This window comes from Phaethon aethereus (genome assembly GCF_964289735.1).
Source record: "Phaethon aethereus genome assembly, chromosome: 5".
NCBI classification, from domain to species: Eukaryota; Metazoa; Chordata; class Aves; order Phaethontiformes; family Phaethontidae; genus Phaethon; species Phaethon aethereus.
In genome coordinates, this window is record NC_138579.1 from 21,131,861 (window position 1) to 21,151,112 (window position 19,252).

Sequence of the window (19,252 nt, forward strand, 5' to 3'; positions counted from 1 at the left end):
CCATAGACCTATGCAGAGCACAGATTGAAAACACTGACCTAAATGATTTCTGGCAGATGATTTTATGCCCTGTTCTTAGATTCTTCCAGTGAAGGAGATTTCAACATCTCGATGGCTGTTCCCATGCTTAGCAATCCTTGTAGCTAGACTTTTTCCTAATATGTAATCCCCTACTTCCTTGCTACAGATTAATCAGTTAATTCTTGCCTTATTCTTAAGGGATCCAAGTAAGAATTCATCACTGTCTTCATTTAGTCAGTGTTTTATTTTTCTTTGTGATACTACAGTTCAGATTTTTACACTTAATCCAAACATCATTTTCATTTATATTAAGATAATACTTTGGAAAGTTGCAATGAAAATTGAAGTGGGATGTTGAAAAGATGACTGCATTGATAATAATTTTGTGTCATGGACAAATGACATTTGACTATGTGGTGGAGTTTGATTTACTGTGGTTCAAAGGAAGATAAGAGATCAGTCAAAACTGATCGAAGGAAGAGACTGGTATTTCCAATATTCTTTAAATACAGATCCAGTGTTTGCCTTGTGTAGTTTGCTAACTCATTCTCTCCTTCTATATTCCTATACTCTTAATACTCAGCTACAATGAAGCATGTCAGTATTTAGTTACCATTCAATATTTTGGTGATAAGTGAAGCGGAGAAAGATGTTGAATAGAGCAGCCTTTTCTGTGCCATTCAGAATTTCCTTCCCTTTTCTATTAGCCTAAAGAAAAAAAAAGTATCTTTGTCTTCACTGGTTGCTAACTATATGCACTTGTATGAAAGGTTTGTTGTGTGACCTTCGTCAAGCAATTTCTTTTTTGTCTAGGCTATACCTACACAGTTGTATTCAGCAAGAGTTGAATGCTGCTGTCTGAGCTAGGCCAGCCCAAGGAAACTGTGAAGTTGAACCTGTCTGGTACAACACTGTTTTGAACCAAATATGTCCTGCTAAGTGGCTAGGCCTATAAACAGAAGCTCAGCACTATGCTAGCAAAACTACCCAGCTTTTTTTTGCTTGAACCTGGTTTCTGTGCAAATCTTAATGAAAGTTGGATCAGTCTGCAAGAAGGAGCCTAAAAATACTTTTGAATTCCTTATATGAAAGATTAATGAAAATTGTTGTTGTCCAGCATCAGATTTTTCCAGGGTGATTTGAAAGATGGTGATATATGGTAATTATTGCTGTTTGTAGTATATTCAAGGCAGTGACACTCCTGTTCTAAATACTGCTGATGTTAGGGCCCCTGTCTGAAGAGTTTATTCTCTATGAAATAAATAATTATAATATTATAAGGACATATATTATTAACTATTAATAAGGACATACACAAAAACTGATTTAAGGTTGGATTTGTTGGCATAGGGAGATTTTATGGTTTTTATATGGTTAAGGGCACTGAGTCCTGCAGACTTTTATTTTCCTAAGCAGCCATTGTGAGTTTTGCCTTTTGCTGCTTTCAAAGCTCCTTGTGAGATGGGTGCTTGAACTGCCATTCTTCTGTGCTTTAAAGAATTTACAATTAGAAATGGCAGCGCCTTTCAGAAATACAAGAAGTATAAAAATGGTATTCAGACCCTCCTCTCTTTCTCACTACACTTTCTTGACTAAAATTAAATTCACTTGTACATACATTTTCTATCTCTTTGGGGAAAATAGGTTCAGAATTGCTAAAGTGAAATGATAGAATATCAGAGAGTCTTCCAACAGCCTCAGAAAATCCATTGAAAACAAAGAAACGGGACATGGCATAGCTCAGGGGAATGGTAATTGCATAGACTTTTTAATCTTTTATGCACTGTTAAACTAATCATAACTAGATTAATAAGTAATCCAACCAGTCAAGTTTACCCAGCACCCAATTTCTAGCCATTTAACATCTGCATGATGTTAAAAAATCTGTGATTTTCTTCTATTTTTAAAATTGTCAGTCAGAGATACCACGTTGTATTGCTACTTTTCCTGCATTGGTTAAGAGTGTATGCACTTCCTGCCAGCATGAAATATTTAATGAATTTGACATTTAGCTTTATGTGAAAATGTATGCTGCTAACATCCATTTTCTTAAATGTGTATAGAAAATGAGTGAAATAAAAGCTTATGTGTGGGAAGGAAAAATGAGAATGAAAGATGATAAAAAGTGAAAAAATCAAATCCACTCAACAAGACAAATGAATGTTTTTGTTCCATATTGACCCAAACCCAGTAGAGAATGACAAAAAGGCATTATTGTTGGAAGGCTGCTTGTTTTCTCTGTAGCTAACTTGTGTTCCTCACTGTAGTTTAAGTTCTGATCTATACGTTGTTATTCTCAGGGCATGATTGTAATGGACTGATAACTTTTTTACCAAAATCCATATGCACTCCGTGACTGGTGAGGCTCAGAGGAAGAACAATGCTGAAGAATGCAGTCTGAGTTGTGTCCTCATCTTTATTGCCCCTGTCGGTGGTGGGTTGACCTTGGCTGGCTGCCACATGCCCACCCAGCTGCTCTCTCACTCCTCCTCCTCAACAGGACAGGGGGAGAAAATACAATGGAAAAGTTTGTGGGTTGAGATAAAGGCACGGAGATCACTTAGTAATTACTGTCACGGGCAAGCCAGACTCGAGTTGGGGAAAATTAATTTAATTTATTGCCAATTAAAATAGATTTGGATGGTGAGAAAAAAAGACAGATCTTAAAATACCTTCCTCCTCCTTAATTTTTTTCCTAGGTTCAACTTCACTCCTTCATTCCTGACTCATTTTCCTCTTCCCCACCCGACATGGTGCAGGGGGGATGGGGAAGGGGGGTTGTGGTGAGTTCATAACAGTTCCTCTAGGCTGCACATTCCTCCTCACACTTTTCCCTTGCTCCAGCATGGGTCCTTCCTATGGGCTGCAGTCCTTTAGGATAAATCTGCTCCAGCATGGTCTCTCCATGGGCAGCAGTCCTTCAGGAAATATCAGCCTCCCGGTCTGGGGTCCTCCACGTGCTGCAGTGTGGATATCTGCTCTGGTGTGGTCCTCTCCGTGGGCTGCAGGGAAATACCTGCTCCACTGTGGTCTCTTCCAAAACTTGCACAGGCTGCAAGAGGATGTCTCCTACAGTTCCTGGAGCACCTCTTTCTCCTTCACTGACCTTGGTGTATTCAGGATTGTTTCTCACACTGTTTTTCCTCATTCCTCACTGCCTGCAGAATATTTTTCCCTTTCTTAATTATGCTTTCACAGAGATGCTGCACTAATGGGCTCAGCTGTGTCCTGTGATTGGGTCTGTTGGAGTCAGCAGGAAATGGCTGTGTCCGGCATGGGGCATCCCCCGGCCTTCTCCCACAGAGACCACCACTGTAGCCACCCCATTACCAACACCTTGCCACCTAAACCCAATACACTGCCACAGAGACCAGATAGCCAGGTACTTGATTTCAGCGAGGCACTTGCTGCACAACTAAATGGAAGCAGCAATACTCTGGTAGTATGGACAGTAGAAATTGGAGAATATTCCCACAAGTTTTGTCCTTTGGAAGAAACTGATATCAAATAGGAGTGACAGTGTCCTTCACTGGAAGGCAAGATTCATTCTGATGACTTACTGCATAGCTAAGTTTCTTGTTGCCACTAAAGAAGTTCTCCAGGAACAGAGAAGAGGCTTATAGTTTTCTAACGAAGAAGAATGAAAGCTGCATTATAAAACAGTGGTATTTTTTTGTTTTCTCTTAACAACTGCGTTACAAATCAATTAAGCAGTTTGGGTATTCCAAGAGCTATTAATTAGTATGTTTCAATTACAAATGATGAAGCAGAATTATGTAGATTTTTTTTGAAACATACAGAGAATCATAATTTTGAGCACTAGCTGTGAATATATGAAAAATGGTACAAAAATTGCAGAAGCCTTTTTATACGACACTTTCCCCAAAGCTGCTGCCAGGGATGGCAAAGCAATGTCAGGCATAGTTCCCTCTGGTACATGTTACTGACATTTCTCTCCCCACCAACAGAAAGAACTCAATATACGAACTTTTACTCTGTTTCACTAGCGTTATCCTACAATAGGAATCAAACAGTGACTTTATTCCTTATGCAGTTCTGTAGCCTAACATACTCCTCCCTTCCCCCTGCCCCACTCTGGGAAAGGAACAATTGGGAGCAATCATGCTACTTTCTTTCTATCAGCACATTCAATCTTTTTGGTTTAATATATGTTGCCCTTTCTGCCTTTACCTGTCTCTCTTTCCATACTTTGTTGAATGCCTTGCCACTGATGACTACATTTGCAGCAGGCTGCTGAGATGTTGCTGAAGTCAGCAGTGCTAATACTGCATTAGAGAATCCACTTCAGGGAAAGTAATGCTAGGTTTAACCAGTGGGGTACTGCTGCAGTGAAAAGCTATATGCTCAGAGGCACTCTGTGCATTTTCCAAACAAACAATACGTCAAGCTTTGCTTTCATGAATGGTAAATGTAATGCTTCTCACTTCAATGACAGCTTGCAGCAAAATGCCATACAAACAGTAGGGTGAAATTCCCCTTGTGTGGCAGGCTCGCGATGACTGTCACTGCTCAAGTTGTGTGGTTGAACACCTTGGGGATATGCAGAGGGACCAGGGCCAAACTGGTGTAAAACATGTCAGCGCTGAGGGTGGTTTTCTTGATCCGTGGCTGTATGGATCCCATGGTCCCCAGACATCAGTGGTTATTATTGTGCCTCAATCCAGAACAACAGCCACAGGGATACTAGTGTTCTGCCCCATATATAATCGTAGCCTGCAGGCAGGATTTTGTCTCCTATTTCTTGATCACAGCTGAAATGTCACCTGTTAATTAGCCCACATGATGCAAAGATGCTGCACAAACACAAAGGCAGACACAATCATTGTCTGCTGGGATTTTTGCTCTAAAAGCCAGACTTTCTAAACCAGCATCAGATTTTTGAGTGCCCAGTGTGTAAAAATCCAGCATTCATTGTGTTGGTTAAATGGATGCTCTCTACTTTACAAAACCTGTTAAAAATACACAACAGACAGAGATGAAGAATGGGGGTGGGGTGGGGGCTGGAATAGCAAGCAAAGCAGGTGGGGGAAATGATTAGCTGTGTCCTAATAATGTAAAATTTTAATGGCTTAATGATTTTTTGGTTACACATGGACAGAAACATCCATGTTTCATTACTTCCGTCACGCATATAGCAATCACCCATTTCCTGTCGGACATAGAAATTCCCTTCATCCATAAACGCACATGCATTCTCCGTTTGTGAGATATTAATGAGAAATTCATATCGCTGATAGCTTAGTACCCTGATTGCCTCAGCTCTTCCTCTAACACACCTCTTATTCTTGCTCTGACTTCCAGGCACAGCCCTGCTATCTTAACCCAAGCAGACAGTAGCTGAAATCACTTTGGGGAGTCTGTGGGAAGGCTGTGAGATTGGAAGCAAATGCTAGATGCCCATATCCTCCAGGAACGTCATCTGGAGATGAGCCAGAGCCTTGGAGTGCAAGATCATATGTTATCCGCTGGTGGGCTGCTCATTTTCCTGCCTTTCCACACTGTTCGATCAGGAAGCCTTTTGATGTTAACTTCAGTGTGTGGCCATTTCAGAAGAGGGGTGGAGGGAAACCCGAACAACTAGAATATTCTGTCCAGTGAAAACAAAATAAATTAGGCTCCTGCTAGGACACTAAAACCATTATGGCCGGTGGAGTCCCTTCATCCCTCTAGTCCTTTACGATCCCTTTTAGAGAAAGTAGACCCACCTACTTTTAGTTGTCGATTCAGCGGCCTTGGCTAGCACCTCACAGACATTTCTGAGTCTTGGTGCTCCAGGTCTCTGTTCTGCAAATTCATACACTTGACAAAACATTGTATTTCTAAATTACTGCAGGAGGAAATGCTGGCTTGTTAAGTTAGTGCTACAGGAAGGATGTGCAAGTGCTGATAACCCAATGTAGAATCTTTTGAAAGCTGTAGGGAGGATTTTTTCCTTATATATTTTCTCAGTGAAACTGGACTGCATGGTAAGATTACTTCATGATTCAAACTAAACTTCTAATTTTAAGACAAAAATAAGGAAAAATCCATGGGAAATTTTGAGTGCTTGAGTATGTAAATGTTTGAAGAAAGCATAATTTCCTGTCTTTTAAAAAAAACTTCCATCATACTGGTACTTACCTTCAGATGCATGTCAAGGAACCTTTTTACTTGAGCTGAAAGTATTTTGTTGTTTTCCTTGGATGGACCCACTAAAATGGGAGATGAAATGTCCAGTTTCATTTTTGATCAACTCATGTGTTAAACTTAAAGCCAGCTGCTGGGCTTATGAATGCATAAGTATATATGGCCTCAATCTAATTATGTGCTGAATCCTGTAAAATTCTTGCATCAGATGTGTCAAGAATACTCTATTATACTCTTATGAAAATGTACATACATTCCTGTGTTACACAGCAACATGGAAGAAAATAAGGTACTAAATAAGACACTCTGTTAAACCTGACTTACATTTTTTCACGGATATAAAAATTGTGACAGCAATACCACAGAGGAAGGTATGTTAATTGAAAAAAAAATGTACTTGGTTTAAACCAGTTGAGAAACTCTCCTTCTAAACCCAGGTTTCTGTGGTATCTCCTATGTTCCTGGCATATTCGGTAGGATAGATGCTAGGATATAGATCAGTGTGGCAAAGCCATGTTTAACATTTTCATAGTCAAAAGCCAGTGGAACACCCCCTCAGCATTTTGGCTCTTATTTGAAGCTGTCTTTCTGAGGTGGCTGTACTTTGAACCTCTCTGTCTGGAGATTTTCCCTTTAAATAGGAACTATTTTCGCAGAGTTATAACAGGTTTTCTAGTTCACCCTGCTGCTATAAAGCAGGGCCAACTATACCTAAATGTTTGTGGCAGAAATTAGTCTAAGCTGTTCTTAGAAACATCAGTCTCTTAAAGCAAAGCATACCTGAAGTAATAAGGGACAATTTTTAATCTGAAGCAATGTCTTATGGTGCATTGTTTCAAAGCTCCAATGTTTTACAGTACAGCGTTTTGCTTTGGAATAGAATATTCCAGTTGGAAGGAACCTACAATGGTCATCTAGTCCAACTGCTAACTGCTTAAGTTGGGTTAAGCTTTGCCCCAGCCTTCTTGACAGTCAGTGAGTGAGAGTTTTGATTCCTTAATTCTCATCAATATTAGTAGAAACCTCAGGTATTTAAGCTTCTCGCATATCAACGGGAGGCCTGGCTGTACTGTTTGTCAGTACATGGAGCGCAGGTAGTGCGGTAGGTACTCTTGGAGGTGAACAGCTGTAACAGATCCTAACATTTTGATTTGACTTGTAACATCAATATCTTCAGTTGCTTTATTTTGAAGCTTATCCAAACAAACAGGAACTCACCTTTCTTTCTCACTGGCATCCTCTTACTGGGGTAAGGCCTGTGGCAAAACACTGCTGTGTTCCTTTGAGGGTACCTGTTCCTTTGAGGTTACCTGTCTACTAATTTAGTGCATGCATGTGAATGGAGATTCATTATTGCTTTCAGTGAGGCAGATTAAGTATTCTTTGATACAGTTTAACAAACACACATGGATGAGACTCTGTTCTGGGAAAGCCTGTTCTGACAGCAGCTTGTTTTGAAAAAATGTGGATAAATAAAGCAGGGATTGTTCTGCATTTATTGTAAACATATCCTTTTCTCTTTTGCTCTAAGTTTGTCCTAATCAAATTAGGACAAATTCTAATCAAATTCTTGTCAAATCTTGGATTCTTGTCAAATCCAAGAATTTATGTGGTCCTTCATTTTCTTAAACTGTTTGTATACCTCTGCACACTGTTGAATTGGCACTGTGGTCCATCCTTTGATTTTAGTAAAACTACTTGTTAAGCTTCTGGAAGTTTATATAGCTTTTATGTTCATATGTTTGTTCAAAAATTGTACAGACATGGATTCTTACAGGTCACTCATGTTAGAAAAGCAAGCACTATTTTATCTTTTTCTAGTTGGTGAAACAATGGTTTAAAGGCAAATGGTAGCACTTTTCTAGACCACAGGTTAATGGAGGCAGAGTTCCAATTAGAAATCGGGACTTCTGACTTCTTACCATGTGCTCAAGTCACTAACTCCACTCTGTTGTCATAAGGAGTAAGATAGCTGCTAGATGGAGTAGATAGATACACTGGTTTTCCAGTACCTAACTGCTGCTTAAAATCTACTCTGAAGCATCTCTGTGGTATTGACTGCAGTTGTGTCTTCTGCTTCAGCTTTGTAAGACCATCTCTGTTATACATCAGTTGCCCAACTAGCTGCTTTAGTATCTTTAGAGTTATGCTTTAGAGTCTTCTTGTGTGTTGATTTATATCATATGTAATACTTTAGGATCAACATTTCTACGTACACTTAGGGTAGTTATTACTAACAGTAGAAAATGAGAGACTTCAACACAGTTCTTCTTTTCTTAGCAAAATAGTTATCTTTTATTTTAGAGATAAGCAAGCCGAGCACAGTAATGCATTGAGCTGTTTAAGTGACACAGTATTTATAAGAACATTTTACGTTCCCTACCCTGAAATTCCCATCTTGTTCTTAAATCAGTACAACACATTTTCCTTTGAAGACAGAATCAAACAGGCCATGATTTTACTGTAAAGCTGATATTAACACTTTGCCAGAAATACGATTTGAATAAGAAAAAACATTTATACTAGCAGAGAGGAAAAGAAAACTCACAAAAGCTGCTTTAACTCTACCAGCTTTTGACTTCCTTTCTCCTGACTCACCATTTGTGGGATATCAAAGCCAGGCATCTCTCTCCTCTGAAAGGCTCACCCAGCCTACCCTGGACTATGCCAGTGATGGTAAGGTAGATAGCCGTTTCAAAGAATTGTAGCATGCTGTTTCTGTCATATGAATTCTGCTCTCTTCTTACCATGTGAGCCTTGGATCCTGAAACTATTTTGTTGAGTAATCTCAAGTGTGCAAAATCAGCCCTCAGACTTGCAGATTTTGTGTTGATTCACAATATACACAGTAGTTATGGGCTCTAACTAATGTAAATTGATTGAATGCCATGGTATCCGTGGAAGTTATGTTACACTGGTTTACATCAGCTGAGCCACTTCTGGGAATACTCAAATTTATTTAGTTCAGTAAGGAGACGTTGTGACGCAGATTTAAGATATTTTTGCCTATAGAGGAAGGGAGGTTCTAACAGCTTCTCACATCCTCTCTATTTTATGTTTCTTCTGAATACTTTTCTGATATTTCCTGCTGAAACTCACTGTATCTATTAGAATAATCCTTTCCTTTCAGGAGATTGAGAGAATGAACTAATTGATACCTTTTACAAAAAATGTGACTTCTTTCTAATACTGTCACTCTTCTCCCTATTGTCACTTGAAGTTCTTACAACTTTCATGAAATATATGTGGAGGCAAGAGAAAGCATCCTTTTAAGTTTGATGGCACTCCATCTTGGCTGATAAGTGCTGGGAACCATGATGGTCAAACTAAACAGCTGTGCCACAGGGTGTTGCAAAACTGAGATACACACAAAGGGGATCAACAGAGGCTTTTCCTCTGATCTTGTATCCTTTCTAATCTATTTAGTATCTGCATCCACCAAGTCACATATGAAAAGAAATATTAACTGTAAGTGTAAAGCAACTATAGATCTACGTATTTTATTGGTTAGCAAGTAAGCTGGAAGCTCTATCCTCAATGCAGTGCTTCAGAGATGTATCGCTTCTAGGAAAACATGACTGTAGTAAACAGATGAGTTCTTAAATTATTCAGTATCATAAAATGGTTTCTGTTGGGAAAGAGTTGTAGCTCACTTCAAACTCAAGGTGTGATCACCTTGTATGTTCAAATGGTACAGAATCAGTTTACGGTGCCACTCTGATCAGATGTTGTAAACCGTTCTGCTTTAATTTCTGAGCAAAACAGCAAAGACACTTTGGGAATAAGTCCAGAGAATGCAGCTAAAGTGACTGTATTTTAACTGTAATTTGATTTAGGTCTGATATGAAATAAATCAATCTGTTTTCAAAGAAATTACAGGCCAGTGACAGCTGCACTGTGCTAAGATTACAGCAGGGATTTAGTTTAAAATGAATCCAGCATCTTTAAAGCCTGCATGTGGTACCATTACGCCAGTGGATGCTGAGGAACCTGGCCTCATCCTGCCATTGCTAACATTGGCAACAGAGAGTGGGGAAGTGTGATGCTGAGACACCTGAATTGTTTGGAGGCAAGCCAGCTTTGATTCAGATACCTTGGTAGCTTGACAAAGTGATCTGGCTAATAAGGCTGGCTGGAAGTTAGGGCTTATTAGTTCTGAAGGACTGCTAAGGTCACGTGTCTCAGTCCCAAGCTGGGTGGTCCATTGTTGCGCTTGGTTTGACCTCAGATATCTAGTATGCTTTGGCTGAAGAACAATTTTTGCTAAAATTTGTGAAGCTTCTAGGCTTTAAGAACATTTTCAGACATGATCATTTTGTGAATCCATGTAAATAATACGGGCCTGCTTGTTGGTGAGCCAAACAGCATTGTGGTTTGCAAAGCATTTTCTGTTTCTGTCGATGCCAGGCCAGGTAGCGATCGCTGATCATTAAGAGTTCAATTTCCTAGCACTATTAATACTATTAGTATTATGATTTAAGGGCACAAATCACTACCAAGGTCCCTCACCAAACACCACCTTGTGTAATTTATGCCCTAACTAGTCAAAATTTTCATGTTCTTATTGGATAAATGGTTTCCTGCATCCTTCTGAAATTTTTGCCTATGCAAGTGGCCTGTCCAGTTCTAGAGGTAATGGGTGAAGCAAGCCCTTGAGGTGGCTTGTGTATGGATGGACAAAACAGATACAGAGCCTTCCAGATGAGAAGAATCGCATCTGTGTGAATAACATGTTTTTTGCAAGAGTCTTGAAAATGGTATTTAGGAAAGATGTATATGAAGAACAAGGTCATACCCTTAGAGATTTGATTTTGAATAAGGTTTTTTTACTTTGTGTTTCAGTGGCTGTTCCCTCACCAGTGCCCGCTTGTGAACCGAAGTCCAAAACTAACGGGCATTACCCAGCTCCACGACTCTCCGTTTCCTCCCGAGCCACTGTTGTTGCTACCATGGAAGCCCCTTCTCAAGGCCTGCAGACAGTCATGAAGTGGAAAACAGTGGTGGCCATCTTTGTTGTGGTGGTAGTTTACCTGGTGACGGGAGGACTTGTCTTCCGTGCCCTGGAGCAGCCCTTCGAAAGCAGGCAGAAGAACACAATCGCGCTAGAGAAGGCTGACTTTCTTCGGGAGCATGTTTGTGTAACTCAGCTAGAGCTGGAGACACTGATTCAGGTAGGCCACGTAAAGAAGACAGTACTTCTTGGAAGTTAGGATAAACAGCTTGGTGGTTCGTTGATCAGCTGAGTCGATATGGAACAAAATTGTTCACAGAGCCCATGCAACAGGCAGTGTGAAGAGCAGGCTCTTTCCCAGTCATTTTCAACTCTGGGAAACAGAAACTATGTCTCCAAAACATTGTAAATAGGTGCTAAATGTATTCACTAGAATAATGAAAAATGTGTGCAAAGAAAATCAGAACTTAATATCTGGAAGAAATTTTTGTGAGAGGTGGCAGATTTGCAAGACATTTGCCCATCATCTCTGTAAATTTTCAAATTATATTAAGTTCTTAATTCTTCCTCCAAGATTAAACACAGCAACCAGGAGAGCAAACAGAAAATAAGAGGTGACAATTTTGAAGTAAATATTCAGCCAGGAATTATGAACTTATTGGTACATTAATTTACAGGTTTACTATTGCAATTTTTAGGTAAATGAATGATGAGGAAGTATACAATTAGAAATAGAAAATAATTGACATTTAAGAACTACAGAACTTTGGTCTAGTATGAAAAGATTTAGAATCAATTCTGAAGAAAATAAATATCAAGTATGTAGGGATAAGTGGAAAACAGAATAACATGCAAGAAAGGTCTATCAAGGATAGTTATCTTTCATTGATTAAAACTCTAGACAAGGAAAATATTGTGGATCTTACAAGACTTCAGTAGAATATCTTCTAGGATCCCATGTAGAAACCTATAAATTAGCCTGGAGAAAATAGAGATTAGATAAGAAATGTGAGCTATCTAAGGAATATATTCAAAAGTTGAACTTCAGCCTCGTATTTCAGACCTGAATTGGTATCTAAGCCTTCCAAGAGCGTGAAGTGTTTCCCCCTGGAGTGTTGCACTAAAGCTCCATTGTGATTTCAGGCTGTTTGAAAGAACATAAAGCTATCTCCTGGATTCTTGTGTCCATCCACCCAACTGTGTTACAAAACCCTTTCTATAAGTGAATCAAATTTTATAAGCTTAGTATTTCTTTTAAGAAGCTGTTCCACTGTCTCGTTGCTGTAATGGAAAAAGCATTCTCCTACTTTTCAGCCTAAACTTGTTCAGTGTCCTTGTAGTTGGTCTTCCACAGACAACGTGCTATTGCTTAATTGATTCTTCTCCCTTGCTCACCTGTGTAGACAGCAATGCTCTTCTGCCTCTCTTAAGGAAAACAAATTCTTTCTGTTTCTTTACAGATAGATGTGGGCTCTCCCTGCTTGTGCTCTGTGTTCACAGAAGACAGGTCAGTTCTGAGTCAGAAGCTGTGTACCTGTAACTTTGGGCAGCCTGGTACTGTAGCTAAGAAGCCAAACCTGCTTCAGCAGGAAGCGGTATTGTGCTGATGTGACTATACAGCTTTTGGATCAGGGCTGGCTTGGATCACATCCTTCATCTGTCTGCAAAAGACAGGTGAACATATTTGGTTGGCAGGGTGACTTCTGCTCAGGGATATTAGTTCAGATGTATTTCTCATTGCAGTGTTGCAGAGATCTGTATTTCCCTCAACTCTTCAGGTATAATTGTTCTGATTGATTAAAGGATTTTTTAAAAATATGAAAAACATGATGGGAATGTCACTATTAAAAGATATGCAAAATGCTTTCTTTTCTAGCAGAAAGCAGAATACATAATAGGTGCAACAAGCAAAACAGCTCAACAGGATGATAGATGCCTGCATACTGACTGCAGCACAAAGGTTCCTAAATAACCCTTATTCTCTAGCCTAAGCTATGCACCAGTTTTAATTCTTTATTTTACACAATATTTTTCCTTCTTTCACCTCAAAAGTGGTGAAACTAAAATAAAAAACAGGCATGCTGTGTCATTAGAAGGCAGATAATCTGAACAAATTTTATCATCTCCTGAGATTTCAGTATGTCCTCAGGCATTACACTGGGTAACTGGAAATAATTTCGTAAATGTAAATTAAATGGGTCTAGCGGCTTAGCTTCTGAATGTCTGCAGGCCAAGTGATGTGAAATACTGAAACAGATTTGTCAATAAAGAACAAGTTCATTTGGATTCTTCTGCATCATGTCTGGAGGTGAAACTGGCTCCAGAGCTGTGGTTGGGTATGCTGAAAATTCTGATTGTAACTGACTTGCACAGAAGAACAATGAACCGCTGCTTAAAGATAATGTCAGGGGGTTAACATTCTGCTTTCATGCTTTCGTATCGATGATCTCAAAAGTGACATCTCCCTGGCTGGCACGATGCATTTCTGCATTGCACCAAATGCTGCATCTGCTGTTACAACTGTGATTTCAGACTGATGTGGCAACCTGCATGGGTCTTGGCTGCTGTGCTGTGTGCAGTCAGCACAGGGCTACCGCTGAAGGAGCTATTTACAATTAATGTTATTTGCCTACCTTTAGAAAGCCTTTAGATGAACACAGATCATACTCTCCAGAATGACTGTGTTGATTCACCTCTGTGCTTTGGAGAATATGGAAAAAATACAAAAAAAGATATCTTATAGCTGGCTTGTAACCTTTTACTATGGGGGTATCACTGGAACAACCTTCTAAGGAGAAGAGGAAGGGAGTGTCATGGTCTTTACAAGGCTAATGATGGAAAAATTTTTGCCTTTGCCTAAATGTCAATCTTTCAAAGCATTCTCCTTTGGAAAACCTATAAAGAAGATGTACGGCACTGTATGAGGAAGCTGTTAAAATTTAGTGTGGATGAGACATCCTTTCCAACTTGATCTCCAATAACGTATTGCAAATATTAGTACTGGAGCACAAATGTGAATTGCTGAGTCCAGACTGTGAAGTTTATTCATAGACTTCAGAAGTAATATACTGATGAAAGCAATGCAAATCCCTAGGAAGAGTCAAAGTATTTTAAATTTGTATTTATCACTTGGGTTTTGGTTCAGGTCTGCCTAATACTAACACAACGACTCATAATTTTTTCTTAGCAATAACAAGTATTTCACAGTGCAGTCTGTGTTGTCCAAAGTCACCTCAAGTGGACGTTCTTAGCTGTACATTTGTAAAGCCCATTTCTGCTTCTGAAGACATTTGTTGCAGTGAAGCAAATTCCTTATTTAATGCCTTATGTGATCTATAACTTGGCACAATGGTGAATACCAAAATATGAAAATCATAGAATCATAGAATAGTTTGGGTTGGAAGGGACCTTCAAAGGTCATCTAGTCCAACCCCCCTGCAATGAGCAGGGACATCTGCAACTAGATCAGAAACACTTTCAATGTGATCTTGAATGTTTCCAGGGATGAGGCATCTACCACCTATTTGGGCAACGTGTGCCAGTTGTTCACCACCCTCATTGTGAAAAATTTCTTCCTTCTATCTAGACTAAATCTGCCCTCTATTAGTTTAAAACCATTACCCCTCGTCCTATCGCTACAGGGCCTGCTAAAAAGCCTGTTTCCATCTTTCTTAGAAGCCCCCTCCAAGTACCAAAAGGCTGCAATAAGGTCTCCCCGGAGCCTTTTCTTCTCCAGGCTGAACAACCCCAACTCTCTCAGCCTGTCCTCATAGGAGAGGTGTTCCACCCCTCTGATCATTTTTGTGGCCTCCTCTCGACCTGCTACAACAGGTCCATGTCTCTCCTGTGCTGAGGGCTCCAGAGCTGGAGGCAGTACTGCAGGAGGGATCTCACCAGAGAGGAGTAGAAGGGCAGGATCCCCTCCCTCGACCTGCTGGCCACGTTGCTTTGGATATGGTTGGCCTTCTGGGCTGTGAGCACACGTTGCCAGCTCATGTACAGCTTTTCATCCAGCAGTACCCCAAGTTCTTGGCAGGGCTGCTCTCGATCCCTTCATCTCCCAGCCTGTATTGATACCGGGGGTTGCCCCAACCCAGGTAAATGACAAAGTCATGTGCTCTATCTCAACATGTTTGAGTTTTTCAGAGAAGTGAAATCTAGAGTATGGTAAAAGACAGTGAACCTTTAGGTGCTTCAAGTACATTGAGCTGTATTGTACCCATTTGAACAAATAGCCAAAGGCACAGGGCTGAAGTGACCAGACATACAGCTGAAAAGAAAAGTAGCACTGGTAGTTACACCTGCTGACATATTACAAAACTTTTTTTTTGTTCTTATACGACATAGCATAAGCTTATTAGTAAAAAAAGAAGTCTTTGTAATAATGCACACTTAGAGTGTATCATGGAGACATTATGCCTCTCAGAAAGATCAGATTAAAGGAATCTATCATTAGGAGAGGCAGGCACAAGGACCATCAATGTATTTTGGCAAAGTAATTCCTATGGGCCTCATAAAGGTATTCATACTCCATTTCTATGTATCCTGTGCACCATGTATGAGTAAAAACTTTTGTAATGAGCCCTGCTTTCATAATGAGCCCTGCACAGTGACGTAACATAGAGTGGTTTGCTAGTGTAAGACATTATGTAGGTTATTCACGGGCTGCTTTCTACTTCCTTTTCCTTCAGGGTTTAATTTAGGAGTGTCAGTGATAATAATATAAAAAAAAAATCACCCACTCGGGAACTAAGTCATATTTAATGACTACAGCAACTCATTGGAGTTAGCCGAATGTAAGCTGAAAAGAAAGCAGAGCTGGAAATAAGTTAGTCAGGCTTTACTGGCTAATTATGTTAGTAAGTGTTCACATTTTGGATAGGCACTTTTAAGTAGTGTTCTGAACTACTTTTGCCCTGAAGTTAAGCAAGAAAGGGAACATCCTGTAAAGATGTTTCATTTTTCAGCCTTTTGACAGGTTCACTAGTGTCATTAGTCAGCTTGTCTTTTCAGGGTGTTTCCTTGTAAAATGAAGAGAACTTGGTTGGCTTTCATGTGCTAGAAGAAACCTCTAGAAGATGCAGGAATAAAAAAAAGGTATTTTGAGTTAACTGTAGAGAAGACTTGCCTGTTGCAGAAGACGGGAAAAGGCTATTCAAACTGTGAAGAAAAACAATGGTAGATATCTGATTATTGAACCTTCTGCCCGTGCCTCTGGAAGTTGTCCCAACTTCCCTTCTGCCCCTGATCTTTATTTTATCTTATTCCCTCTAAAAGGATGTGAAAAAAGAATTCAGATCTCTCGGGTCCTATCGAAGTTGGTGCAAGCAGCCTAGCTCATAACTTCAGTCAAGAGATACTCCAGTTGTATAGCAGGCAGACTGACCTGAAGATGCTGCAGAAGTCTGCAGCTGTCCTGTAGTTACATTGCTTCCAGAACTTAGCTAAGAAGTTTGCAGGGAGCTAAGCCCTTTGGACTTAGATCTTTGTGCATGTCCCTTATTGAATGTTGTGGGTCTGCCCTCAGACACAATGCATGCACAACAATCAAGTCACTATAAGTGTAGGTAGATTACTATCTGGCTGATTGTCACCTGAAGGCCTTTATGGGATAGTCAGAAATATTTAAGGAATGGGCTTTCAAGGCTTATTACTTTTGATTATACCTGAACAAAAATTGCTGGCCTTGGTTCTTCAGAAATGCTCTTGTGGAAAAGTGAATAAATGGGAATTTACAATGAGGATCACTTAATCGCTGTATGAGGGGTGGTGAGAATAAGTAGAGAGGTAGGGAGCACAGAGGAAAGTTATTAAGGGATTAGTCTTTAAAAGCTGCTTGCTAATGAGAAGCATCCTAATAATCACAACAGAGAAACATCAGAGCATGAAAGGCAATTGAAACAACTTTTGTATGCTTGATAGGAATCTGCTTGGAAAAGAATTGTAGAGGGAGATAATCATTATTGGATTAGCATGTTCTGTGGAGAGGAATTAATGGAACTAGAAAAAAGATGACAAGAATTTTCTTATCAAATTCCTATCCTTGGTTACACATAGGATGCATCCTTTGAGTAGCTCAGCATTCAAGAAGGTTATTATGCTTGTCCTCGGAAAAGATTTGTCTTCCCCATGCTTGGGATCTTACTGGAGAAATTAAAAAAACATGAAAAAATGAACCAGATAAAAGCCTTTCTTCCCAGAGAAACCAGAAACAGTCTGTTTGGTTCCTGTCTCCTCATCAGCTGCACTAGCTCCCAGCTATCTTGTTGCCTATGGGCATAACTCCAGACTTTTTCTTGATGTAATCGTCTTAATCAAGGTACCTAAAACATTAGTGAAGGCTGGCATGTACCCACTCACACACCAAGGAGGATCAGATAGATGAGTATCTGCGCACAGTGAGGCCCACCTGCACCCAGGGGATGGAGCTGGCAGCTGTGGACCCCACCACTGCCAGCCAGGGAGCATGGCTGGCCAGGGGCAGCCAGGGGCATGCCCCAGCCCAGACTATCAGGCTTCTCTCTGGGGAATGGGCCAGTGAGGCTGGGCCAGGACAGCAGCCCATGGGTCAGGCACCAGCTCAGCGAAGCTTGTTGCTGGGCAGGGCAGGGCAGGGCTGCGAGGAGCTGGCACCCAACATTTGTACGGCATTGCTGGGGCAGGGACTGAGATGGTGAAACCCCAGTAGTTTCTATTTGGTATAAGGAGAATATAATTTATTTTATCCATAGAGAAGAGATACTATTTCAATCTTACCTTATGGGGGGAACTCTTGACCCCTGGTGAGACAAGTTAGTGTTTTCTATACCTTTGTTTGGACTTTGACTCCTATATGTTAACAACTAGGCAGCCCAGGGTGGGCCCATGCCTCATAGCCTTTAAATATTGCTGCTTGAATATCAACAGATGGAACTGATAAAGCCTATTCCAGACTGACATGGTGTCTGGATGTACTCTCTTTGGGAATACAGGATTCAGTCATCCCAGTATCCCCACATATGCTGGGGGTTTGTCTTCAGTCCCATGAAGATTCACCAGACCATGTCTTTTTGGTTACAGAGGGACTGTTGTGTGCTGATACCAAGGGAGCCGAGAGCAAAATACACATCTATACAATGATAGGGAACCATACTGAAAATTGTGATCAGAAATATATATTTAAAAAAAATAAAATTGAGTACTTGGATTTACTTTAGTAGTTTTGTCATTTCCTCACTCCTATCTGCCTATCAGCTTTAGGACACATCTATTATTTGAACAGCAAGAAAGACAATTTCTTGGCAAAAAAGCCCTTTGAGGTAGTCCAAGTTATTGCCTTCCCTGAATGGGTGGCATTTAAACAGATAAATAACCATAGATTAATAACTATTCATTAAAGAAGAATGCAGTTTGAATTCATAAAAAATATTGAAAAAAAATGTTGTGTACTGTGCATGTAACTCCTCTTGAGAAGGAAGAAAGGATCAGGGAAGGAGTAAGTGTGAAACAGCTGTGGGTACTTTGGTGACCTGTTACTTTTGATGATACTTCAACTATAAAAATACCTGAAACTACTAATTTAAAATGTCCTAAATGTGGAAGGTTTGTCAACAGAGCAGTTAGCACTCTGGAGATTGGTTCTTTCCCCGCTCCCAAGATAACCTGAGGATGCATCTCTTCAGGTCATGCTGCAAAGCCTATCTGAAGCTTCACAGATCAGAAACTTGCAAAATTTCATGGTCTGCGTGAACTGGGAGAGTCCTGCCAGTGATTGTGTTCTTGTTCAAGTTTTGTGTCAGTCTTCATCTAGCAGGATACTTCTGTGTAGATGGACTTGTGGTGGTGGTAGTGAGGCATCCTTTACTTGCCGCATGACCTGAAATTGCATATTTAAGTGCTGCTAACTGCAGGGCTGCTCTCCTCTTACTGCTCTCTGTCCTCCATCACAGTGTACAAAATGCTGTGTATTAACAGATAGCACTGGGATAGTTGGATATTTATAAATGAATGATGTCAGTCAAGCTTTAAAGAAAAAATGAATTTGTTCTGGATCAGAAGGGAGCCTGAGAAGCTTAAAGCTACCTAAGGCAATGGGACGCTCCTTCACTTCAGGGGTTAGTGCTGGGCCCTAATAGACTTGCTAAACTGCATAAA

General features: G+C 40.2%; 1 protein-coding gene across 1 annotated transcript in view; it reads left to right on the forward strand.

The window, feature by feature from the left end:
- KCNK10 (potassium two pore domain channel subfamily K member 10) overlaps positions 1-19,252 on the forward strand; it is a gene marked incomplete at both ends in the record, with an annotated part of 65,084 nt that overhangs the window by 13,794 nt on the left and 32,038 nt on the right. The window contains one exon of the mRNA XM_081999945.1: positions 11,011-11,339. Coding sequence (XP_081856071.1) covers positions 11,011-11,339 — 329 coding nt within the window. The remainder of the gene's footprint in view (positions 1-11,010; positions 11,340-19,252) is intronic.